This window comes from Marmota flaviventris, chromosome 4 (assembly GCF_047511675.1).
Source record: "Marmota flaviventris isolate mMarFla1 chromosome 4, mMarFla1.hap1, whole genome shotgun sequence".
NCBI lineage: Eukaryota > Metazoa > Chordata > Mammalia > Rodentia > Sciuridae > Marmota > Marmota flaviventris.
This window is the reverse complement of record NC_092501.1, coordinates 149,204,238-149,231,534: the sequence shown is the minus strand read 5'-3', so window position 1 is coordinate 149,231,534 and position 27,297 is coordinate 149,204,238. Positions and strand designations below refer to the sequence as shown.

Here is a 27,297-nt window from a genome sequence, read left to right as displayed (position 1 = left end):
AGCCTCAGATTATCCATCTTTAAAGTACTCTCCTATTGCAATGATTGCCAGCATAGATAAGTCAATAAGGATTCTCAACTGGGAGCAATGTTGCTTCTCAGGGTGAGTGAGGGGATACTTGGCAATGTCTGAAGCCAGTTTGAAGAGGGAAGACACTACTGGCATCAGGTGGGTTGATGCCAGGATGCTGCCCAATATCCTACCACATTCAGGCAAGTTCCTCACAACAAAGAATTACCTAGTCCCAGAAGTCAGTGGCACAAGGTGGAGAAATCCATAGCGCAATACAGGCATGCTTTTATCATAGTACGAATCAGTTTTAGTGCTTGTAAACAATAGTGACTGTAAATATAAAAAAGATTCATTTATTTCCAATCTCTCATAGAATTTGAATTTGTGTGATTTCACTAATCACATTTCTCTTGTGGTATATGACAACATTGTTCAGTAAACATTCACTCCCTCCCTCCCTGACATCCCCATCCATTAACATACTTTGAGCTATGGGATACAAAGAGAAGTTTCAATGTGCCAGTTCTAAGCCTTGCCTTTAAGAAAGCATGTATGCATTTGCTCTCTAACACTCCTGCCAACAACAAAGAAGTTTTCTCCTCAGTGCTTTTCCCTTTATACAGGCTTTAAAATGGACACATAGGGAACACATCTACACACATCCCCGTTAGCCAGAGCTTGAAATAGACCTGTCTGGATCCAGAGTTTTGTTCAAGCCAAGAACTGAACATATATCAGCCAAGTCTTAACAAATGTGCAAAGAGGAGTAAGAAATAAATGCTTATGATTATAAACCTCTGAGATTTTGTGGCTATCTGTTATACAGTAACATCTGACTGATAAACCATATGCTATTTTACTATTACTTTCCCTACATTAAAAAAGCTAAAAAAAAAACTTAACATCAAGATATATTCCTACCAGAACTGAATCTCTCACAGAAGAATATAAAATAATAGCATTAGCATCACCTACTAAAGGATTTTCTTCCCTTCAATTTGTGTGTAAGCTTATATATCTATGTATAAAAGGTTTTATTTCTAGTGGAAAATGTCCAAAAAGTGAGACTGTTGATTAAGTAAGTATTCATTAACAAAAAAAACAGGAGAGTGGCTCAGGAGTCTAAGACAGATGGATCACAAGTTCAAAGCCTCAGTAAAAGTGAGGTGCTAAGCAACTCAGTGAGACCCTGTCTCTAAATAAAATACAAAAACAGGGCTGGGGATTTGGCTCAGTGTTCAAGTGCCCCTGAGTTCATTCTCCAGTACCAAAATAAAAAATAAAAACAAAATTTAAAAACCCACAGGAAAGGAATATAATAAGAATCACGTTAATAGTTGGAATACATTTTTTGTCACTTCATATGACTAGGAAAAATATATATATTAAGATTAACTTCTCTACAGGGGGACAAATAAAGTTACTCTTCAGAATATTTTTAAGTTATAGATACATGCTTTATATTTTTAAAAAATTATTTTTACATAATTATAAAAGCATGGGATACATCTTGCTCTAATTCAGTCCCTAGTACCTCTCCTTTCCCTTCCCTCCCCCACCCCACTCCCTCTCTCTATTGATCTTTCTGCCATTTACTCATAGTTACTTTTTAATTAATTTCTTGTGGTTGTACACAATGGTGAGATTCACTATAATATATATGTACATAAGAAAGTTATGTCAGATTCATTCCACTACCTTTGGTTTTCCCATTCCCCTCCCTTCATGTATCTTATATCTTTGGTTTTTGATTTCTTCTTGTTTGTGTGTTATTATTACACAGAAGATTAGTATATTACCCTTCTTAAATCCTTGTACACTATGTACTTTAATAGTAGTGTCCCCCTACTGTGGGGACACTATTATTAAAGTATGCATGTTTTATTACCAAAAAACACCATCAATCATATATTGTCCTTAGCTTCTAAAACTGCTAACAAAAATTTTATTATTTAATAAAAAGGTATTTCCACAAATTGTCTGTGGTAGTCAGGTCCCATTAATATAACAATGCTAAGCATTTACTCTTTTCTCTTGTTTTTTTTAAGCACCTACAAAAGAGTAGAACTATTAGAAATGGTTATTCTAATCATATATAGTCAAATTTTGCCTGTAAATCAGAAACTAGGACATTTTATTTCTTACATTGTTTTCACTGCTTATATTTGCATAATCACATGTATCAGACTCTCAAAGGTAGATATTGAGAAATGATAGATTCAGCTCAACTATTAAGGAGGAATCGCATATAATCATATGCACAAATCTATACCCCCACCACATATGTAAAAGATTAAGGATAGATAAATTGCATGTTACTTTTTTAGTTTTTCTTCATATAAATATTGATTAACAAAGTTATTAGTTTAGTTGATATCCTGTAAAACAAAAAATTTATCTGAATTCAATGACTTGAATATTTTGGATACTGCATTCTTTCAAGAGCTTCTAGGTAACACAAATGTGAATAATGATGAAGAAAAACTGCCAAGCCAAGAGAATACATATATAAAGCACAAGATATGAAATATATCTCTATGAAAAATGACTTTAACACTTTTTTCTGTTGAGAATCTAATTTACTTTTATTGAACAATTACAATGAAACTAGCATGATTTCAAGCTACACAAGCAAAGGTTTCAACATGCCTGGTCTCTCTACAACTCACCCTGGGCATCTCGTCTTCCAACTTCTCTCAGTGCATTTCAAATCTAATATAAGACTTCAGAATTCAAAAAAAAATCTGCAATATTCTTTCATGCAGAGTGAAGATCCAGTTAATGAGCAATAATTAGTCATAGCAGCATGCTTCAAACTATATTCTTGTTGAGAATTATGCAAAGCCTATAAAATTGATAGCTTAGAGTACCCTGAAAAAAAAAGAAACTATTTTTCCATAGTATCCTTGCTCAAGTAACACTGTTAAAATATGAAGCATCTTAGCTGAAAGAAAAGAAATAGCAGTCATAAATAGGTTCCTTACTATTCCTGCAGTATGAATAAAATTCTGATCTGCCTATTTAAGTACCTTTGCTTTCTAGTAGTATTCTGTTTTGAAGCTTTGTTGATGGATGTCAAACTCTAAATATCACCTGTGAAGGAGATAAAACTGAAGTTTACAGTAAGGTATATGACTATGTCATGGCTAGGAAGATTTGGTACAACAATTTTACAGCAGCCAGAAAAAATATTCTGGCTTAATATCAAATATATGGAAATAAAAAGAAATATAGCAACTAAATTGCAATTAAATTGTAAAAAAAAGAAAAAAAAAAGAAATCACATGCTGTACCCCTACTGGGAAGCATTCCACAACCAAACATGTTTATGTTTCTCCTCCTAAAAACTTAATCAATCCACTGTCTGAAACACACTTCTATTGCTCTGTTAACCACCCTCTATTATAACTATTTATTTTCTTTCTTATCAGCATATATGAAATACCAGGGAAAGGACTACACCTCAGGAAGCCCTATACTTTAGCACCTGGCAGAATCTCAGGTCCAGAAAAAAATATTGAACATGTTTGTTTGGTTGAATTCAATAGTCATTCCAATACATTTTCCCAAATCTTCACTTTGGGATATATCATCAAGGCAAAAATGCTATAGAAAATGTTAAATTCTGCTACAAAACAGGAAAAGTCAGATTATTCTCCTTATTGAATAGTGATGTTTTTCCAAAACAACTCAAAACATTTTAAAAGATATTACCAGAAAATGCCATTTAACATTTTAATAATTTTTAAGTATTTTGTCTCATATAATAAAAGTAGTGAAAAAATAAAAGCCTGTACCATAAATAGCAAATTCTACACTATAGAAAAACATTTTAGACAATGGAGGATAAAGAAGATAGAGAAATTAAGGATAATCTCTAAACTTGGCAGTTTTCCCATCAGATAATTTTAAGAATAATAATTTTAATCATTTAACATACTTATACTCTTATGTAATAATATATGTTGTCTATATTTTGTGGCAAATTTTTGCCTACTATTTTGTGAATGTAACGTACTTTACTAGTAAAACTCAAATAACAAATTTTTAGTACTCTATAAATGATAGTGGTGATGGTAGTGGTAAGAGGAGTAATAACAGTATTAATAATAATCTAATTAATCTTTAAAGACATTTAGTAAATCCAATATTCCTACTGTCATCAGCACTTACAAGAAAATTTTCATATATCAGATTAAATAGTACAAAATCATTTATGAATCTGTGAACACCTTACTATAAAAAGAACATATGCATTGTCAATGACTAGGAATAAAATTAAAAATTGAGTTTCACAATTAAGATCCTTCTCTGTATAACTGCTCAATTCCTAGAAATGTTTTTAGTAATATCAATTTACAAAAATATATTACATACCCCAAATCTCATTGATAATTACTTGAGTGCTTCCTAGGGGTATCACTCATTCTCTTAAAATCCTATACAGGGATCTTATAATAACTCTTTTAACATTACTATAGATGTTATCTCCACTTTTCAGATGAGGAAAATGAGACCAGAGACCCTAAGTAAAATTTTCTAAGGTCATACAACAAGAATTAGAGATTGTCCAGAGGACGTGACTCCAGAGACCATATCCTTAAGGTCTAAACCAGAATGAATGTTAAATCACTATACCATCCGTCTAAAGTTCAACTCCATTTACACTGAAAAACAAAAAAATCTAAAAACAAAAATCACATTAATTGAACATCTCTCATGAATTAAACATTGTGTTGAGGAAAGTGATATACTCATGATTACAAATTTGAGATACAATTTTTGTTCTCGGTAAAGTAACAATAATGAATGAAAGGAGAAATCTGGAAACAGAATCTACCGTGGGAGAGAATTCATTGAAATATGTAAGAACTAATTTTGAATAGATAGAACACAAATTACAGCAGACATTTAAAGCTATGAATATTAAAAATCATTTTAAGCAGGAGTAAACTACAAAGCATAGAAAAAATTTAATTGGAGAGAAACACATGAATGTCCTAACTTAAAATCTTTATCTGTTAGGTTATTTGGGATCAACAGATGACAAAATAGAAAGTTGTTAGCCCTATCAAGAGGTTGTTGTGATAAAAGTATCTATAGGAACAGGAGGGGGAAATAAATTCTGCATTAGGAATAAAATATCAAAAATATTGACAAGAAAAGATGAAAAGAGTTAGGAAGTAATCCTAGAGTAAGGATGAAGGATCAAAACAGGGTTGCAGAATCAAAGTGAATTGTAGACAGTTTTGAAGATGGGGAAGAGAATATCAAGCTTCAAATCAAATGAGTAATTACTAGTTATATTTCTCTAAAAGTGCTCTTCATCACACTGTTGGGCAGCATGAGAAAATTAAATGCCATGTTATTACCATGTGACACCATCTCTCTAATTTCAAGACATGTCCTAAAAAAGTACACCCCGGTAAGACTGCAGCACAATTAAATAAACCAGAGTAAACTAAATTAATGTTCCTCAACTTTACACCCAAGGTCCATTAATCTGTTTCACAGTAAGGATTAGCTGTATTAAATTCATGAAAGGACTATATTTAAAGATGAAGTTATAATAAACTCTCAAAGAAACATTATCTCCAAATGAAAAAACACCAGGTGCTTCAAGATCACCAGGAAAAGAGGAAACTCAAAGTAGTGTTTAACATAAAATAAGAATGTTAACTGTTAAACCAGGTCCTGCTGCCCAAGAGGTGACTGCTATAGGATTTTCTTATGCACAGCACCCAAATGAAGAATCACTAAAGAAGAAATGTCTAAGGATATTATAGTCTCACACAACACTATGTAACCAGCTCCTTTCATAGAAAGGTGACCTATTAAATATTACAATACTCCATTGGTTCTTATTTTTTAATGTAAGATTATAGTGATCAATGCCTCATGGAAATGATCAAAATTGGATTTGCACACTTCTACAGTATGTTGATGATCACTTACAATAAAATCAGAATGAGAAAGGGAAATTGTCTGAAAGGACCATTGAGCCAGGTAATAGATTCAGACTCATATATCCACAGAGCAGGAACAAAATTAAAATGTAGATAGAATTCTAATATAGTCCAACTGGAAGGCTTGCTCCTGTTTCTTACAGAGGCTTGTTTCCTCTATGCAAACAGCTAATCTTAAAGATACAATACTGGTTATATTAATTACTTTAGATACTTTTACATGTATAAACATGTAAGTTAAAATAGCATCAAGGTCGTAGTGCTTGAGATAAATAAGCCAAAAAACATAAGCTAAAACAATGCTCTTACTCTAAATAGATCACATCACAGAATAATATTTGCATGATGCAGAATAGTGAAGACAATTTCAGTGGATCACAAATCATATACTTAAATTCTATCCTTTCCAATGGCATCTAAATTTTTCTAGACAACAAAGCAGCATGTATTATATTATTTTCTATCTTCCTTGCTGTCCAGTTTTTTAACCAACACATTTCCCAGCTGAACTGTATGTAATATCACTGTCTGTCTCATCTAAATTTGTAAGGAAATGAAGATTTCAGTAGTTAATAGTATTTTTCTACCCTCTAAGGAACTGTTTTACAGAGATGGAGGAATTTATAGACAGGCATTGTAGTGAGATGTCTGAAGGAAATAATTGTGCTGCTTAACTTAAAAAATAATAAAAGAAAATTGAAACAACAAAAGAAAAAGAATAATAATGGGAAAATACAGAATGAAATAATCAATGCAGTATACTTTTAATCATTCTGGTCACTGCAAATTAATTTTAAAAACTCACAAAAAAGCATACTATAGGACCAAGGGTACTTATTTTAATTATTTATTTAAAAACATGAATCTAAACTTTACATAATTAAAATCTGCAAAACTCTGAGTAAGTTAGAAGAGAATACTACTACTACTTAAAATTATAAACAGAAAAAATTATAACCTTTGAAATTTTCAAGTAAATAATTTATTTGAAACTAATTTTTTAAACTGGTCATATTAGCAATAAAGAAAATTAAATATTGAATCGTAGAGATTTTATTGGCTAAATTTTCTAATGAAAATGTTATAAAATTAGAAATAAGAAGAATGGAATCAAACACATGGAAAATTTTAAACACGTTTGTATTCGTTTCCTGGGGCTGCTATAATGAAACACCACCGACCAGATGACTGAAACAGCAATTTACTGTCTCACAGTTCTGGAGGCTAAACGTTTGAAATCAAAATATCAGTAGGGCTAGGCATGGTGGTGCATGCCTATAATCCCAGCGACTTGAGAGGTTGAGGAAGGAGGATCACAAGTTTAAGGCCAGCCTTGACAATTTAGTGAGACCCTGTCTCAACATAAAATATAAAAAGGACTAGGGATGTAAGTCACTGATACAGCAACCCTATACCAAAAAAAAAAAAAAAAGTACCCAGAAAAAAAAATCATCAAAATTGATTCCTTCAGAAAAATGTGAGAGAGGATCTTTCCCACGTCCCACTCCAAGTTTCCAGTGACTTTATGCACTCCTTTGCACACAGACGACATTCTTCCTATGTCTCTCTCTGTGTTCAAATTTCCACTTTTTATAAGGACATCAGATATATGGGATAGGTATACCCTAATAGCCTCTTTTTAACTTGATTGCCTATTCAAACACCCTATTTGCAAGTAAAGTTACATTCTCTGGTATTAGGAATATAGAAGCCAACATACTTCAGGGAGGGAGGGGACACAAATGAACCCACAGCAACATTCTTTTTTTTTTTTAATAGTGATGTTACCTTATTTTATTTATTTATTTATTTTGGGGGGGCAATATTCTTTAGGGTAGAGTTTTCATTCAAGAGTTGTCCTTCCTTCCTTGCAGAAATGTTCAAAAACACATGTCTTGACACCAAGAATAGTCACTTTGGCAGATGAAATGTAAATGGAAGTAACATGCACCACTCCCAAGCAGATGTATTTGGAGAAAAGCTCCCCTCTCCCACCACCATTAGAGCACCAATATCTCAAACAGGGCTCCTCCTCAGCCTGCGCAGAAAAAGACACCATCTGCTCATAGAGGTCTTGTGCCTCTTTGTGGGGAGAAGCCACTGATATTTTGAGGACACTGTAACTTCGTCAAATTCTGACCAAAAACTGTTTCAACAACTTCAAAAAGGAGAAGCAAAAGTAAAATTGAAGACTACCTAAAACAAAATGAAAATAACACTTCATAATAAAACCTATGCAATATAGCAAGAGTGCAAACAAAGGAAAAATTACCCCCTAGAATACTTTCACTACCTGCTGAGAGCCACAGCCGAGTAGGAATGGCCCCTGGCATTTTGCCAATAGTATTGATTGACAGGCAAGGCATTACTATCCGCCTCGGCTGCTACTTTGCAGTTCTCAGGCTACTTTGGAGTTCTCGTGGGGATTCCCGGGATTCCCGGAGAGTTCCCATTAGTTGGGGAAGTGCAGGAGGAGGGATTTCCGGAGGATATTTCCGGCTGCTGGTTTCTGGACGAGCCCCGTGGCGTTGGGGAGGAGTTCCCGGGAGCGTGTGTGGAGCGTGCTGGTGGAGTTCAGAAATAAAGTTTGTTCCTGCTTCAGTGGCTTGTGATTTGTGCCCAGCCAGACTGCGGCAACTACCAAGAAGAAAACCTAAATTTATAAAATTGTTATCTGCCAGGCATGATGATGCACACCTATAATCTGAGCTACTCAGGAGGCTGAGGCAGGAGGATCGCAAGTTCAAAGCCAAGCTCAGCAATTTAGCAAGACCCTGTCTCCAAATACAAAATAAAAAGTGCTAGGGATGTGGTTCAGTGGTTAAGTACTCCTGAGTTCAATCCCCCATACAAAAAAAAAATTGTCCATCTTAAAATATTACACAAATAAGGAAAATGTTTGATTTTTTTAAGTAGGTCTATTATAATTACACCTAATACTGGGATTCACTGTTACCTATTCACACATGCACATAACATAACTTGGTCAATTTAATTCCCCAGTGATCTCCCCTTTTCATCCCTTCTTTCCTCATCCTAGTCCCCTTCCTATACTCTACTAGTCTCCCCTCTATTTTCATGAGAAGCAGATTTTTTTAAAAAGACTATTTAAAATATTTTTGGAATATTAAGTATTTTTACTAATAAGAACATGAAAATAAATATAAGAGAATAAAGAAAAAGAGAAAAGTTAGGAATATGAAAGGACATAAACATAAATTCCCAGGAAATTAGAATAACACAAGGCGTCCTCCGGGCGAACTTCCCAATGCTCCTACTGCCTGCACTTGGCTGGGCCTTGGTGGAAGAGTCCTCTATGTTCCCCAGAGTCCATCTTCCTCTCTAGGGACAGAAATAACCTCCCCATTTTTCTCTCCGTAATACCATCATTTTCAGAACTTTTCCCCCTACCTCCTTCCACAACACCTCTTTCCCCAGTAGTCCACATCAGCTGTCTTCTCTATGATATTTTTAATTTAATCACAGCAAAGCACACCAAATTACAATCATTGTTCTATTTTCCACAACAGATTGTAAGCTTCTTAAAGAAGTCATAATTTTCAGTCATATTCCTATGAAATACAAGCACATTTTTTTTTGCAGTTCCCTGATAACAGATGAATTGAGTTATGAAAAGTAAGGACCCAGTTTAACTACACCTGTTTCAGTTCACACAAAATTGTTCAAAGGAAGAAATGCTTTGTCCAGTGTCCAGTATTTAACACATACTAAATAAATGTTGATGGAGAAATTGGGTGCATTCTGTATGGAAACTTACCCAGACAATTGGGGGTTAGGGAGAATCCCACCCACCCCACCCTACCCTACCCCCCAAAAAAAAACTTTACTAAAAGACAAAAGAAAATGAAATTGCTGTAAAAGAGCCCAAGAGTCTCTTGAAATATTCATTCTGATCCTTGGTTCCTGTTCTGCCTAATCCCACTTTACATTAATTCTATTAATTCTATTACCAGTCCTGTTAAAATTTCCTTCTAAATATACTTAAAAACTTTTTCCCCTCTCTGTCATCATTAGTAAAACTCATTCCTTTTATTTTTCTCTAACTATTAAAATAGCCTAACTGGTCAGTGTATAGCCAGAAAAATAACACCTGGAATCCCAAGTCAAAATATTTAATGAAAGTAGCAAAAAAAATCAAAAAAAACTTCAGTGTTTCAAGCTTATAACATATTTCAACTTTTGAGAACAACATTTCAAAAAAAGCCATTAAAATTTATCCCAACTAAAAGCAAGAGAGGAACTGAATAAATTAAACAGTGGGAATCTCAAATAGCACTCATAATTTAAATGTGACTTGTATTAATTCTAGTTGTAGGAACACTCTTTTGATGAAGCTGCTATTTTTATTTGAATAAATTTATATTCTCTACCAGAATTAACTAGCAGTGAAAAGGTCTATGATTTACAGTATTTAGACTTATTAAAATATTTAAAAGAATCACAGAGATGACTTCTTTAATAATTTTTGCCTTAGGAAAATAATTTAAAGAACAATGTTCTGAATGAAGGCACAAAAGGCAGTGCCTGTGAAAATCTTTAGGCTGAAATATTTAGGCATTTCAGAACCAAAATATTATAATTTTTAAAATCACCAATTTTAAAGAATTAGCATAGAGCTTACAAGGTACAGCAGTTACAAAGAAAAGTTTTTCCAAATTATCTCATAGTCTACACAATGTCTTCTAGGTTTTTGAGAGAAATTATATTCAGCCTATGGAGTCCTTCTGTTGAATCCATTATCTTTACAATGTTGAGTCACCCAGTTAATGAAAAATGTATGCCTCTCCATTTAGTGAGGTTCTTTGATTTCTCTCATCAGCATTTTTAGCATACTGAGCCAGTGCATGTTTTAGAAGATTTGTAACTAAGGTTTTAACTTTCCTTCACTTTATTTCTAACTACGCTTAGCATTTTTCATTTCTCTTAAAATTATAAGTTTAATGGTAAATTATACTATTATATACCTTTAAGCAATCAATCTAACATGCTTAATATGAACACTTTTATTTGCATTTGTTCTAGTAATGAACATAGAATTTTTCCATACATATTTAGGATACACATACAGTACTGTATTATAAACCTCCTTCTTTCTTTCTTTCATCCCTCCACTCCTCCACTCTATCCATATCACTAGGTATATATTCATCCTTTTATTCCTAATGATTAGTGCTATTCCATTTTTGTGCAATTTCTTCACCTTTCCCTCAATTATAGATATGCACATTTTCTCAACACCTGTTTATTACAACAAAGGTCTCTAAAAAACAATTCATATATATATGCATACATATATATTTATATTTTCATATATATATATATAGAGAGAGAGAGATTTTTTTACCTACTGAATATATCCAGTGGGTAACACATATTTAAATAAGTGCAGTTGAATTGCACTCCAAAATAGCTATAACAATTATTCAATATATTCTTAATCTATATTCAAAATATATGATCTCATTAAAATAAGAAATGTACTTAACATATTGAGTAGGAGTCGCTAAACACATAGATAATTTAATTTAAATCTACTTGAAGGTTTGCAATAAAAACAGATAAGCGATTGGCCTAGATCATCCTGAAGTATTGCCCTGGGAGTATGGCTAGAAAGTAAGCACATTAAACAAAGATTTTAAAAGTTAACATGCAAATACAGCAATTACTTTTCCTTCTTGAACCAATAGACAATTTTGCCCACCCTTCCAAGAATGATTTGTGAAGATTCTTAAAGCATACTTTGCAGAGACTTTAAGTGCCCTTCTCTCTCCACACTATGTTTCTTGTATAGAGAAAAGATTCTCTAAAATGCTATGCAGACAAGTGATAATATTTTGCATTTCAACATGTCCAGAAATTCAACTATTAGTTATACAATTTTATGAAGAAATGAGTAGCAACATTTCAACCAAGATAAAAACTATCTTAATGAACACTGGCTTCCAAAGAAATTCAATAAATTCTTAGATTAATTTTTATTCCATATTCTATCAAACATAAAACCTTTCTTGATTAGATTATCTACATATTCTATCAAACAAAGTCTTTCACATTGTTCTGAGGGCTATGCATTTATTTAGTAATGCTATTGTGAAAAGTACATACTTCAAGTTAGTGATCCCATCTAATAATGCAAAATTAGATAATCTAAAGGCTTAACTGTATTAAGATATATCAAAATGAATTGCAAATATCCTTGAATGTGACCAGAATCAATGAGTGGTATCAAAAATTTGAAGACTCTTTTATGTGAGATACTATCATTTGGAGAACAGTAAGATTATTGCATTCATTAAGCCAGCCATTTAATATTTTTTCACGGACTCTGTCCCTTTGCATCATTCTGTTAGTCAAAACTTAGATTTTAATATTCATCTTAGCTTCAGCTTCAATGAGAATCAAAACATTACAATTAAAAACCATTTAATGAAATTTTAAATTTCATCTAATTACCAGTGAGGCAATAGATATAAGTCTGTTTTAAAGTGTACAAATTATTATTATTCACCAAAAAAGTTTTCTCAATGGCTTGCCTTCACAAATGTAGAACATGTTTGGCCATAACCCCAAGCACTCACAATGTGACTCTTGGAAGCACCATCAGGCACACTTAATCCAAGAAAGAACCTAAGAGTTTGTATTGCTTAGGCCCTTCTCCCACTGGGCCACTATAGCACTTCTAATAAACTGACAATTGAATTCATACAATTCCCCTTAACCTTCTTACAGAAAAGCCATTAGACAATTTCTTCCCTGAAACATTCCTACTGCCTATCAAATATTGAGGGAAAAACATACTCCATAAATAAAGGAAGAAGAATAGCTAACATATGCTGAGCGCTTATTATGTACCAGGCACCATGCTAGGAAATTTTCAAGAATTACCTCAGTTAATTAATTAATTAATTGCAACCTAGAAGAGAATACTATTATCCCATTATACAAGCAAAGAAATCAAGGCCCAGCAAGGGAGTCTAAACATAGGAAATCCAAACTGAAACTCTTAAACTCTAAGCCCTTGTTCTTAAACTGTGAATTTGTATATTGCCTATCCAATTACAAGAAATGTTTTCCCACAGCAAAGAACAATGTTTGTTCTATTATGGAGTATCCTCAATTTATTCCTACTTAAGGAAAAAAATATTGAATATGTTTCCTAAGGTACAATTCAAGTCAAGTTTATACCCAGTGGGGATAAAGTCAAATAAATAGTACAAGAGAACAATATCCTTTAAGGTACAAAAGTTCAATTATCTTTGTTTATACAAAAGTTTGCCCACAGGCAGAATTACCCTAGAATAAAAAAGCACAGCATAGCTATCTAAGAATTACGCTTTATTTATTTACTATTATAGCTTTGGATTTTGAGATATCGTTTCAAGCCTTATGCCTTCTGCATAAAAGCTATAGCATCTATATCCTATTTATTGCTAGATATATTTTATGCTAAAAGCACAGAGATATGCATGGATAATTTCCCATCATGAACAGCTACATTGAGGAATGGTTGTAAAATTTAAGTCCCCTGTTTGAGGAAAGGGAGGTATCTTATTTTCCATTATATCTTATCACTTTGCCAATTGCATATTATGGATGGTGCTATAATAATTTTCATCTTAATCTGCTCTTCCTCCAAGGCTCTAGAAAAAAGGCTTAAATATTAAGAACATTTCCACATTTTTAATAAAGGGTATTCATGGTTTACAATAAATTGTAATATTTAAAATTTTTAGCTGCCACTAATGCTAGTTAAAAAAATTCTAATTAGATAAAAGATAATAAAATAAAAAGATATTTGATAACAATTAATGTTGTTTGGCACACAGAACTTCAATTCATTTTCAATTTGTATAAAAATAGCAAATGTGTTCTTAATTTTATGAGACTTACCTCTTCAAAATTCAGTTCCAAGAGCCTTAGGTTCATCATACAATATAGTTGCTGGCTGAGTTATGAACTAATAAAGAATTTTATTTTCAATTGTAAGATAACCCTTTAATATCTTTTTGTTTGAAGCAAACTTCTCACATTCAAACTCTTGATTTTGACCCTAGTTACTAGTATGCAATTTTATTCATCACTGTCTCATTACATGTATTCTGCCTTTAGTGCTCCAATCTTTTGTTCACAAATTTCAGTCTAGTTGATTCTATTTGTGCATTTTCATTTTTATCATGCCCTGACTTTTTAAATTACACTAAATATTGAGAATATTTTATCAAATAGAATCATGAGTTAAAATCACTTGTTTTCATCTCTAGATATTTTACTATAAAAACTACATTTCTATCACTTTACAGAGTCAGACAGTAGAGAAGCATTGGAAATTTTCTGGCTCTGCCAAGCCATTACTCTTTCAATCTGTGTCAAAGATTAGCCTCTACCAGGTAATCAAATAATGTCCTGGCCACAACAATCAATGGCTTTCTTTCATTGAGTACTTTGGGAAAACAGGTTATAGTGTGTCTCACATCAACTCACATCAAAAGTTTCAGATCCTAAAGTCCATGTGGAAACCCATCCTATACCTACAGCCAGGGCTTCTGTGACTACTACGTTCCAGGCACCCACCACACAGCACAACCTTGGTAGATCTCACCACACCCTGGCCCATCTTGGCTTCAATTCTTTTCCTATTATTCCCAAGGCCCACTGATGACAACAATATACTCAGAATCTGACTACTTCTTACTTCCATTACCAACACTCTGGTTTAAATCACCATGATCTCTCTTCTAGATTATTACAATAACCACCCAACTGGGTTTCTTGATTCCAGTGTATCCCTGTATCTATAGGCTAGTCTAATGACTTGTCGCGACCCCTTGCCCGCAAGGAAGACGCAACTCAGGAATCTTCTTTCAGCAGTTTATTCAGGCCTTTGATATTTCTTCTTCCAACCCCCGGATGCCCCTCCCAGCCTTAATAAAGCATCTCAAGCCCCAATGCAAAGCTGCCATGTGGAGCTTTCTCATAGGGTGGTGAAAAACCATGCGCCAACTCTCCCAAATAAGGAGTTGTTTGTTACAGACCACAGCGGAGCCAGCGCCATCTTGTAATGGCGACCACAGTCTAATTAGAACGGCTCACCACAATGACTAAGTATTTTTAAATATAGCCAGATCTATAGCAAAAATTCCTGTTTCAGAAGAAAAGCCTAAGAGGCCCTACATGGTCTGCCCCTGATGCCCAAAATGTTTTTCTTCCAGATATCTACATGACTAATGCCTTCGCTTTTTCCAAGTCTTTGCAACACTTAAGTATTTCTCCCTCACCTAGCTCTATGCAATCTGAATTATATTTGTTATTTGTTCATTTTCTGTATTCTCTGGATAAAAATGCAAACTATGAGGATAGGGATCTTACTTTTATTCAATGATACACCCCTAGCACTTAAAACAATGCTGGAAAATAGCATTAATTCAGGAAAAATTACTGGATGAATGAACAGGTATTCAATGACCCATCACCTTTTGCTGTATGTGATGAACCATATATATGGTCCTACTGTATTTATGTCTTCTTCTGGGCACTATAAAGGACTAAAAATGAAAACAGTCAAGACATTGTGCATAATAGTGTTACTATTAATTATCTATCTCTAATGTTAGTTTTCTAATTGCTTTTTGGTTAATTTCCACTTGCTTTTCCCACAAAAGCTATTTCAAATCATATATACACTTCTTATTCCATTTTATATCACTCCCTTTAGCTACAGCAGAGTTCACTGTTCCTAAGCACACTGCCATTAAGGATGGTAACCCCCAAAATTTGGTGCTCCAACAACCAGGTATAAAGGAGAAGAAAAAGTTGTTGTTATATTTGGGGTCTTAAAATGCCCCCTAATGGTTCATTTGTTGAAGATTTAGTCATGAGCTGATAGCACTATTAGAAAGGAGGGGTTAGTGAAAGGAAATTAGGTTATTGAGGTATGACCTCAAGGAGATGTTGGGATACCCTCCTCTTTCTCCTCCTTTCTCCCTCCTTCCATGGGTGAACTTTGCTCTAACACATGTTCCCTGCCATGATCTTCTATTTCACCAAAATTCCAAAGCAACAGGGCCAAGAAAACATGGAATAACACCTCTGAAACCATAAGTCAAAATGAATCTTTCTTCTTTTAATCTATTATCTCAGATACATCGTCACACTGATGGAAGACTAACACACAGTTATCATGTAACATATGTTACACAACAACCATGCCAAAACATAAATTGATATCTCATGATAAACTGTTATGAAGTAAATGCAAAAGATGAAAAAGATAGATTATCTACTTGTAAAATAAATTCTTAAATATTTTAATAGTGTCATTATTCTATCTTTCCTATAAAAATAACCAAGTTATTATTAATCATATTAGATAAAATTTTGTATGGTCTTAAAATATCTAAAACTATGAATTATTAAAATACAGTCTTTGTTATTTTTTTAATTAATTAGTTGCAGTGGCTATTTAACAGAAAAGTCACCCTTTCTAAAACTAAATGTGCTAACAACTATTAAAACATGCCCTATGAGAAAAGCTGAAAAGTCATGGACTACATTTGCAGGTAAATGGATGAAGCTGGAGAATAACATGCCAAGTGAAATAAGCCAACCCCCCCCAAAAAAAAAAAACAAAGATGAATGTTTTCTCTGATAAACACATACTAACCCATAATGGGGGGAGATTGGGTCGGGAAGAATGAAGAAACTTTAGATTGTGCAGAAGGTAGTGAGGGCTGGAGGGGGTGTGGGAATGGGAAGAATGGTGGAATGAGATGGACATTATTACCCAATATACATGTATGATTACACTACCAGTGTGACTCTGAACCATGTTCAGACAGAGAAAGAAGTAGTTGCACTTCATTTGTGTAAAAAGTGTCAAAATGCATTCTACTGTCACATATAACTAATTAAGACAAATTTCAAAATAAAATAAATTTTAAAAAGAACATGCAAAATAAATAACTGTGTGTAAAAAGACATTTTAACTCCCTAATAATCAGGGAACCACATGTTTTGAAAATAAGGCACCACTTCACATCTATCTTTTTACTAAAACTTTCAAAATTCTGACAATAGGTTTTGGGAATGATGTAAAACAATGGCAATGTGCACAAACTACTATTGGGAATGTAAATTGATTCAGCTACCTAGAAGAGCAACTTTAGTTAGTAATCTAGTAAAAGTGACAATGCAGGATCCTATAAGCACAATTTCACTTCTACTTATAAAAAGAGAAACACACCCATGGAAACATTATCAAGAATGTTCACCACAACATAAATGTAAAAATAAGTTGGAAATTACTGAAATGCCCATCAACAGGAGACTGATAAATGTCACACATTTATAAAAAGTAATTTTACCTGAGTTCAATCCCCAGGATAAAAAAGGAATTTAATAAATCAAATAAAATGGATGGGATAAATAGGTAGACAGCATATGGGATAAATAGATAGGTGAGTCTCAAAACATAACAACTTGTCATCCCTTAGATAGTCTGCTTTTCCCAACAAACAGCTTTTAAGAATCATCCCTACGATTCCTTATGCAAAAGTGAGATTAAACTATTATTAGTGAATATAAAGATAAAATGATAATCTGATTAAATGTCAATTCATCTTCTAGACAGTACATGTACAGTCCTCATATTGAAAAGATTAACTGAAAATGTACATAAAATAAAGAAAGAATTGTTTTGCCTACTATGAGCAAGTTTCTATGCGTGTCAGAGTGAGATTATCATTGCCATAGGTAATATTATCATAGCTACCATCTATCAGAATTAAGACGATTTAAAGTTCACTTCTTAGAGTTTGCAAAGATAAACCCAGTTTTAAGTCCACAGTTAATTTTTTCTAGTATCAATAACATTTCATGCAAAGCAAGCTTTATTTCCAGCTGTAAAGTAATTTAAGCTCTTATAATTTTTACCTAGAATACAGAAAAATTACTTCTCTTTCATAATTAATAGTAACCTGCTAACACAGATTCAAAAGAAGCATTTTTTAACATTTCAGTGATAACGGACAGTTGGATAAAGACCAGTTGCATGGATAGCTGCTCTATGAGAACATAATAAACCATGAGCTGCCTAAAACTGCAGGAGAAGAAAGAGCAATTACATTCAGAATGTAGAGAAATGCTATAATATACCCCATTCTGGTTTATAAATTAATAAACTAATAAACATATGTTAGGACTTTAGAAGTCTGAGGGAGCCAATAAAAGTGAAATACATTGAGTATTTGGATACCATGTACAACCTTAGCATGTGATAGTTCTGGTATTGGTAAGTAGTAAACAAATGTATTAAGCATCAATAGAAAGAAAGAGGGAGGAGAGAGAAAGAGAAAGGTAAAGAAGGAAGAGTGAGAGGGAGGGAATCTCATTTTAATTGGGAACCATCTTCTTGCTCAGTGCCATTCGTCCTCTATATATTCATGCAGTTCATTTGACATTTGCTGAGTGTCTGCTCTAAGTGCTATAGACTGAGAGAAACAAGTCTCCACGACACTGCCTGCCTAAGGCTATCTGATCTGTATCCTTGAGCTTTTGATAAAAGAATCCTTAGTGATAGAAATATCATTATTCTATAATTCCTTCCACCAAATACTCCTTCAAGAGATTATTTTAGATATCCATATTTTTAAAGCACAACTGAAGTAAATAAAATGAACTCTCTCTGTGCTTAACATTATAACATTTATACAAATATAATTGCCCTCCTGAGCATTATAATATATTCAAATACATTGTGTCTTTGACAATATATGTGTATATACATAGACAATTTAGTTTCCCAGTAGCTATATACTATCTCTGCACATTACAGTAGCTAGATCTAAAGAGAGAAATCCATACATTATATTCATATTTTCATTTCACCTGCTTTTTAAAATAAGACATTAAAATCTTGAACATATTCCTACGTTGCATTAAAAATAGGAATGTAGTTTTCACTAAATTCTAGAATTTAACATTTCAACCTGAGAGGACAAGCTTGCCAATCTTTCAAGTACTTATAATTAAGGAATGAATATTTAATTAGCCAAAAGAATAAAATCATAAAAAAATGTGAAATCATTCCTCTTCTAAATATCACTTATCACTCAAAGTTTTGTAATAATATTCACTTTAGATGACATATATAAAACTAGAAATTTTCAAAAAATAAAGACTATCTACCATATATTTTATAAATACATGGATATATTTGAAGATGAGAGAAATATAGAAAGTTACACATATAAGGAAAAATATAGCACTAACTTCATCTCCTCAAGATTTCAACAAAATGCAATCTTCCAATAGTGCCCTCCAAAATATTCCTTAATTTTATTTTTGAAGGTGAAGCTAAAATTTCAGTTATTTTTTTTAATTTTAAGAATTCCCATTATCTTATTTGAAGGGATTTTAAAACTGACAAATTTGAACACTAGATAAGAGTTAGTTTTTATAGTAAGTGACATATTCTGTCAATTTCCCCTATTTCTTCATGATTCGCAGTATACTTCAGCGTAAAAAAATATATATTTATTTGTTTTAAATTCTAAAATACTTTTAAAGAACAAAATCTCATAGTAAAATAGTAGAAGGAAAAGGAATTCTTGCCTCACTCCAGGCAGTTCTGTTTTATTCCTGAACACTGTTAAGCCCCTGCAAATGAAGAATAGTTATTGTCTGCACTATGACAAGACCAGCACTTCTCTTGCAAACAGCACTTCTTCACTGTGAACAGAAACAGGAATATCAGCTTGTTCCTTTTACTTTCTAAAATCCTGCATGAGTAGCCCTTAGGAAATAATGACATCCTAGGTCACAATTATGGGCCCTTCAACAACAGATTTTTGTCTTAACTATTTTGTTTATTTTAAGGAAATTTGACCGAAACAAACTACAATAAATTCATTAGGGGGAAAAAATGTAGAGTTGTCCCAGAGGCCAACCCTTGCCTAACCCATACGTACCCTGGTGGCAGACTCCAGAGCTAAATGCAAACTCCACATAGAATAATAACCTTATGATTCTAGTAGTACCTGGAGCCAGCCCACAGGGCTTCCTCTCTCCCCTTTGCACTTCCAAACTCACAGCTTTCATCTAAGAGTAGTGTGGGAACCACTAAATCCGCAGACCAGAGGGATCATCCCAATTCAAGGGACTGTTCAAAAAAAAATGTTTCCATGGAGTCCCGTAAAAGCCATAAGGGAAGACACCATAATATACCCCAGTACAACCTCTTTAATAATACTCAATACCACTTAAAAGAAAGTTAAAATTGTTGATGTAATGCATAGTAAAATATACATGAAGTATTTAAAAATTAAAGATCAAAACATAGCAAATCTACTTACATCATGGGAGAAGTGAATTGATTTTGCTATTAAATTTCTCTCAAGCAGACTAGATTTCCTAATAAAAATGTGTTGACTTTTTTTTTTCTTGTGAAAATAAAGACCTGAAAATTTTTCAGCTCTTTTGATTGTATAGAAACTAGATGGACAGCATTTTACTTATTGAAAAATTATGCTAATCTGCTCAGTTATGATACAGCAAATAAGATCTCTCATATTGCTTTTAGCATATATATACTTATGCTTGTTTTCATGAAAATAAGCCTAAAGCTATTTATTTTATTCTAAATTAAAGTCTGATATTCTTGAACAATAATTTATTCTAGTAAAGTTGGCCTTTAGGCAAATTTCTTCTAAATTTGTCTTGCTTATTCATGCTTCTTAAATAAAATTTGACATTCCAAGAAAAGAGAAAAATGACAATTTTTTAGAACAAATCATATTTAAGAATGTTTCTACCTTTTTACTTTTATAATTAAGTTTTAAATAAACAGCAAAAATCAACCTATTAAATGCAGAGGTGCAATTTATTAAACATAAAATAACAAAAGGCTATATAAAATTACCTGGCCCTCTGGTAGTTAAAGACAATCTCATACCCTAATATGCATTTCTGTTACTTAAATAGTTACCAATTTTTAGCAATATCACCAAAAGCTTTCAGTAGCTTCAATTCATCTTAAAATCTAAATATTCCAGGTTTTCCAATCTTTTGAATTGAATATGCTCCATCTTTATCAATTTATCTAAGAATATGTGAAAAGTCTGTGTCTGTGTCTTTGAAGGCAGCAGAAATGTTCAGCTACACTGAGGGCCTGTTAGTAATTGTAACACTTGCTCTTACCTACAAATACTGCTATTAAAAAAAACTGACTAAATTCATCATGATCTTCAGGCATCTTCTTATTTGGAGAAATGTAGTTTTGACATTAAAAGATGATAAATCATAAGAAAGCTTCCCAGTTTAAAAAATTCAATAACTCAAACTTAACATCTGTGTTTGAAGTCTTCTTCACTGAGTCTGGCTTACCTTTACCAGCATCTGTTTGACAACCACTAACCCTCTGTTTGGCTCAGGTTTTTCTATTCACTGCCCATTTACCTCTAAAATGCATCTTCTGTATTGTACACACTATCATTTTCATGAGAAATAATCATATCACTTCCAGTGGGTAGCTGCAACCTTCTAATTCAACCAGTTCAAACCACATTTCTTGGTCTAAAATGTATATCAAAAATTTTTTATTCAACAATTTCATATGAATAAATCCCATGTCAGAATAAAATCACATTCTAAGCCATCTTAACACAATGTAAAATTAATAGCATCTTAAAATCTAACATTTTAACATTTATATAAAAATATCATCAATTCATCATGTACTACATTTAACTCAACTTAAATTTTATTCTGATTTGTTGTATTTATTTTATTTAGTAAGTATGGCTTTAAAAATTAATCAGCTATGTGTGCAAACAAAGCAAATTATTTAAATACATTGACATTAACATACTTATTAAAAAAGAATATTAACAGAAGTTATATCCTATGTTGAACAAAAGCAATAAATTTGTTTGAAAAGCAATGTAATATAGATATATTCATTCTAGTCATATACAGAGTAGCTAATGCTTTATAAAAGGGAAAAATAAATTAAGCTATTTTATTGTAGCAATAAGAAATTTTATGGAAGAGATGACTAAAATAAGAAAAATATCATGTATTTTTCATTTTGCTCCTTAATTTTATAACTCATTAATTTTATTTCTGAACATATGGTTTGAAATATAGTTGAGTTGTGGTCTTAGCTGACCCTTAAACATCCAATTAATATTCCCCAGTTGATTATTTACCAGGCCTACCTGCCTGCACTTTGATATACTGAACTGATACCCTCATGAAAACCACATAAGGGGATGGGGTTGTAACTTAGTGATAGAGTGCTTGCCTAGCATTCATGAGGCACTGGGTTCGATTCTCAGCACCACATACAAATAAATAAAATAACAACTAAATTTTTTTTTTAAAAAAACACATGAAGGAGGCAGGGGAAAACTCAGACAAATATTTCTTCAAATCATATTTTTAAAAATTTACCTATAACTACCCAGATAAAAGCAATGAGATTTTATGCTGTAGACATTTTTCATGAAACTTAATAATTATGTATGTTCACACTTAAGTAAAACCATGGGTCAGAATACTGGAGAACCCAAAAGAACCCTATAAATTTAGGCATGTGTATAACGACAACTTTAGTAATATAACTGTTTCTCTAGTCCAACTCAAAAATATGCCCAAGATAACCTCCAAAACAAATTATAAAGGTTAGAAAAAGATAAAACTTCACTTTATGCCAAAATAATATGCAAATATAAGGAAATATACCTAGTCACATTTACCATTATCACTAAAATAGGCAAATTACACAGAACTGGTCCTTAGTTCCAAAGCTCAAGCACATTTACCTTGAAAAGCAGCTGCATTTCGAGATATTAGCAGCTTTAATGTAGAGGTGGATGCTTGAAGCACCTGCTGCAGATCTTGGCGAGCTGCAATTTGGTATCTCTCCTCCATCTTCCTTGTGCAACATGTTGGCTTTTTAGATATGCAAACCTGAAGATCAGGTCCTGAAACATATATAAGATTTTCCAGAATGATCATCTATCCATTAAAAAAATATTACATGTTATATGTCATGCATTATAAGTCCTACATACAAGGGGTTCATATTTTGTATTAAATTATTCAGTTATTGTAATTTGTTATACATGATGGCAGAATGCAATTCATTTCATATTACACATCCAGAGCACAATTTTTCAAGACACTGGTTGTACACAAAGTATTTTCACACCATTCGTGTCTTATACATGTACTTAGGGTAATGATATCTAACTCATTCCACCATCATTCTTAGCCCCTTGCCCCCTACCTCCCCTCCCTCCCCTGTGCCCTATCTAAATTTCCTCCATTCCTCCCATGCTCCCCCCACCATTGCCATTATGAGTCAGCATCCTTATATCAGGCCTTTGTTTTTTCAGGATTGGCTTACTTCATTGAGGGTGATATTTTTCAACTCCATCCATTTACCTGAAAATGCCATGATTTTATTCTCTTTTAATGCTGAGTAATCTTCCATTGTGTATATATGCCAAAGTTTCCCTATCCATTCATCTACTGAAGGGTATCTGGGTTGGTTCCACAATGTAGCTATTGTGAATTGTGCTGCTATAAACACTGATATGGCTGTATCCCTGTAGTATGCTATTTTTAAGTCCTTGGGGAAGTGGTTAATATTCTATGTGAGGAATTGATTTACCAAAACTACTTACTGTAAGAAAAATTCTCTATCATCCATTAATACAACCATGAAAAAAATTTCCAAACCACTAACTCTTTGCTCAATAATTCAAATTCTTGATCTAATATTAATTATGTCTACCAATATGTGGCAAATTAACTACTACATAAGCAATAGATCAGAAAGAGTTAATTTTTGCTTATTTTATCAATTTGGCCAAACTTATTTAAACTAAATATGTAGTAGAAAATCATACAGGCTAAATGGTTTTCTTCATGAAGAAGTGAAATCAAATTTTGTGCATCAAATAAAGGTCAAAGAACATCATCTGATTTCTCAACTCCCATGATGCTTGTGCTTCTTGAGGAATAAAATATCCTCTGCAATAAAATGACAGTAGATTGAAATCCCCCGTGGGCCCAAATCCAAGATCCAAGACTCTACTCACCATATATCTGTCTAGAGGCAATTCCTACCATTAAATCACTTTTTGGTTGTATAATCATACTTAGAAAACCCAGTGAGGATGAATGTTATATTAAATGTAAAGTCATTACACATACAGAAGACTTGTACTTAAAAAATAATTTTCTAACATGATGAACAATTCTCATCCTGGATAGAGATGCTAAGAAAGCACCTGAATACACAGCACATGTGGTAGAAGACAAAGAGGAAAAGGTATGACACAGGGAACAGTTAGCCTCTGAAAAGGGAACCAACCCCTAATGGAACACCACAATGTGCAGGCATCCCAAGCCTACAAGTTGTTTTCTAATGCTCGTGACAAGTTTACTTACAAGCCCTGAAACAGTTATTCCCTAATTTCAGAACAGGAAGAGTGCTGTGGCCCTTGGTGTCTGGGGAGTCTCATAGCTCCCACATTAGCTCTGCATAGACTGATTTTAGATCAGTAAAATATGCCTGTGCACGCACACAAATGCATACATGTGACAGCCTTCACACTGTTCAAGCTCTTCCTATTTCTTCACACAGTCAGCCTCAGGTTTTACATTTCCAAAAGTTGGTTCTGGATAAGATCAAAACATTTGAAATCACTCTGAGCTTCCTGCCAACATAAGACACCAACATTTCTAATAATTTCAGCTTTGGTTTGTTGAAGATAGACAACAACTGACAGCATTTGAGCATTTTACAAAGGCTAAGAAGCATAAAATATTTATAAGTGTCACAGTAGGTAACATGTTGGCAATTGTTTTTCATTTATCTTACCTAAAGTTATACAAAAGCTAATTCTATTTCAAATAGTAAAATTGATTGAAAGAAACAAAGCTATCTTCTCAGTTTTATTCCTAAATGGAAGGATTGAGGAATTAGCATTCAGAGAAGAGCAACAATAGAGACTGGGGAAAAGAACCAAATGAATAAATATTGAGGTGTATAAATCTATTTAGTGTGGGAATAACTACTAGGGGATTTTAAAATAATAATAACAATAATAATGTCTCACTGCAAATATGCCTATTGAGGTCAAATATCTAACACTGTTTGGCTAGATTATATTCAAAAACATGGTCTATAAAGGACCCCTGAGATGTGACCTTTCTTCCCACTCCCTGTCCAGAAACAGAGGCCTCAGTACTCTTCCTTTCACAAGCAGGCCCATTTCAGTTCCTCATATTCACGATGCCACAGAGTCATTCCCCAATACTTTCTTCTATCTGGGGCACTCTTGTCCAGCTATGTTCACCCACACATGCACCAAACACCTACCATTACCTAGTTCATTACTATTCATTTTTCTTAAGATCCCCACTCTGTCTTCCCTAGAGAAACTTTCTGTAAACTCCCAGTTAACACAAGTCCAGATAACATGACATTAGGGCCACATATCTCTCCACTGCACATGTCATCTTTGTACTTTTATATGCTTTCAGGTGATTCTAATTAATTTGTTCCCTCACCAATACTTTAAGTTCCAATCAGGGAACCATTTTGCTTGCTTTTATATTCCAGTTGCACAGAACATTGCCTAATACATGCTAAACACACAATAATGCACATGTATTATTGCTGGGAGCCATTAGCCAAGTAGGTATGACAATTTCCTTGCCAGCGTACCCCATGTTGCTTAGTGGAAGGACTCCTGGAAATAGGACATTTTGCAGTGACATTGCATGTAGTTGACCTTGCTCAAGGACCAGGGCGGATTAGGGTGTTCCTGGTTTAGGATAATCGGGTTTAGGGCGTTCCAGGTTTAAGATTATTCCTGCTGGGAATAGGGCGTATCCTGCTGCCTGAGTTCCCCTTGAGTTCTCACGGGATTCAGACAGTATTTTTTGGGAGACAGAAGCCCAGTGGGAGTGGATTTGGGCAGAGAACGTGGATTTCCCCAGAACGTGATTGTAGACGGCTGGTGTGAGTTCGGGAATAAAGAGTTGCTGTTTGAATCTACAAGCTGTGTGGTGGCTCGTGATTGTGTGCCCAGCCAGACTGCGGCATTTGTGCCCAGCCAGACTGCGGCATATTATCTAATTTAATCATCACTATGATATTACTGCCACATTTACACATGAGGAGATGAACACATAAAGAGGCTATCCAGTGTCAGGGTTGGGTACAATGTAGCTCAATGGTAGAGTGCTTGCCTAGCATGCAAAAGGACCTGGGTTCAATCCTCAATACTGCAAAAGAAAAGAAATGGATAAAGAAAAGGAAAAATGAAAACTGTCCAGATTACAAAATGGTAGAGCTGGTGTTTGGGAAGCAGGCAAACTAACTCAGAAGAACTATGTTCTTCACCATTATTCGACTAGAGGAAAGAAAGTCTTAAATTTATAAATGGATTGTTTATAGACATAACTAGCCATCTCCTATTCCTGTTCTGAAAGAAGGCATCTGTTTAGTAAGTTGCAAGAAAATAAATTTTAGGTTAGGAATTATCCAAGGAGATTTATCAAAATAAAATAGACTAAAATACAAAGCTATAGACTTGCCATTTGCTTCTTTGCCCAATTTTAAGTGGTAGAAAATACATTAGAAAGATGCAACAAATTGCCTCTACTGCTATCCTAAATATCATGTAGGAGAAAAACCATTATGCCTCAGCAACTCTGAGTAAGCAAACATAGCAATTTAGACCACTTAGCCAAAGTACATTCCTCAAGTTGATGAGGGTCTGCACTGATTAATTCAGACTTTCATTTAAAATCTTAGAAGTTTGTAGTGACAAGATAAAATTAAATTCCAAACCAAATCAGAACTATAGCACCATAACTAGGCACAATACTTACCTATTAGGCACGATATTTTTCATTAATATCACCTACAAGATATGCTTAAATAACTTAGAATTGGGGTGCCAGTAGAAGGAAAAGAGTTGGCAAAAAAGATTCCAGTTCCCTTTGTTCCTTCCTGTATCAGTCCAAGAGACAGACAAGATGGACTAAACAAGATCCTCAGGGAAAGGACCATGTCTTACTTGTTTCTAGAATAAGCACAAAGGACATAAGATGCTTGTTGATTAAAAAAAAAAAGCCCAGACTGCAGTTTTCCTGTTGTAAGTAAAACAGGCATCATAAGAAAGCAAAGCTAGAATTAACCCATAACATACCACATGGCAATAAGAGATATTTTTAAAAAGATTTCAAAGCTTGGCTTTAAGAAACATTGCATAATTTCAGG

General features: G+C 33.5%; 1 protein-coding gene across 1 annotated transcript in view; it reads right to left on the bottom strand.

Moving 5' to 3' along the window:
* Positions 1-27,297, bottom strand: part of Gpc5 (glypican 5) — a 634,189-nt gene that overhangs the window by 563,780 nt on the left and 43,112 nt on the right. The window contains exon 2 of the mRNA XM_027938911.2: positions 22,817-22,978. Within this exon, the coding sequence (XP_027794712.2) occupies positions 22,817-22,978 (162 nt within the window). The remainder of the gene's footprint in view (positions 1-22,816; positions 22,979-27,297) is intronic.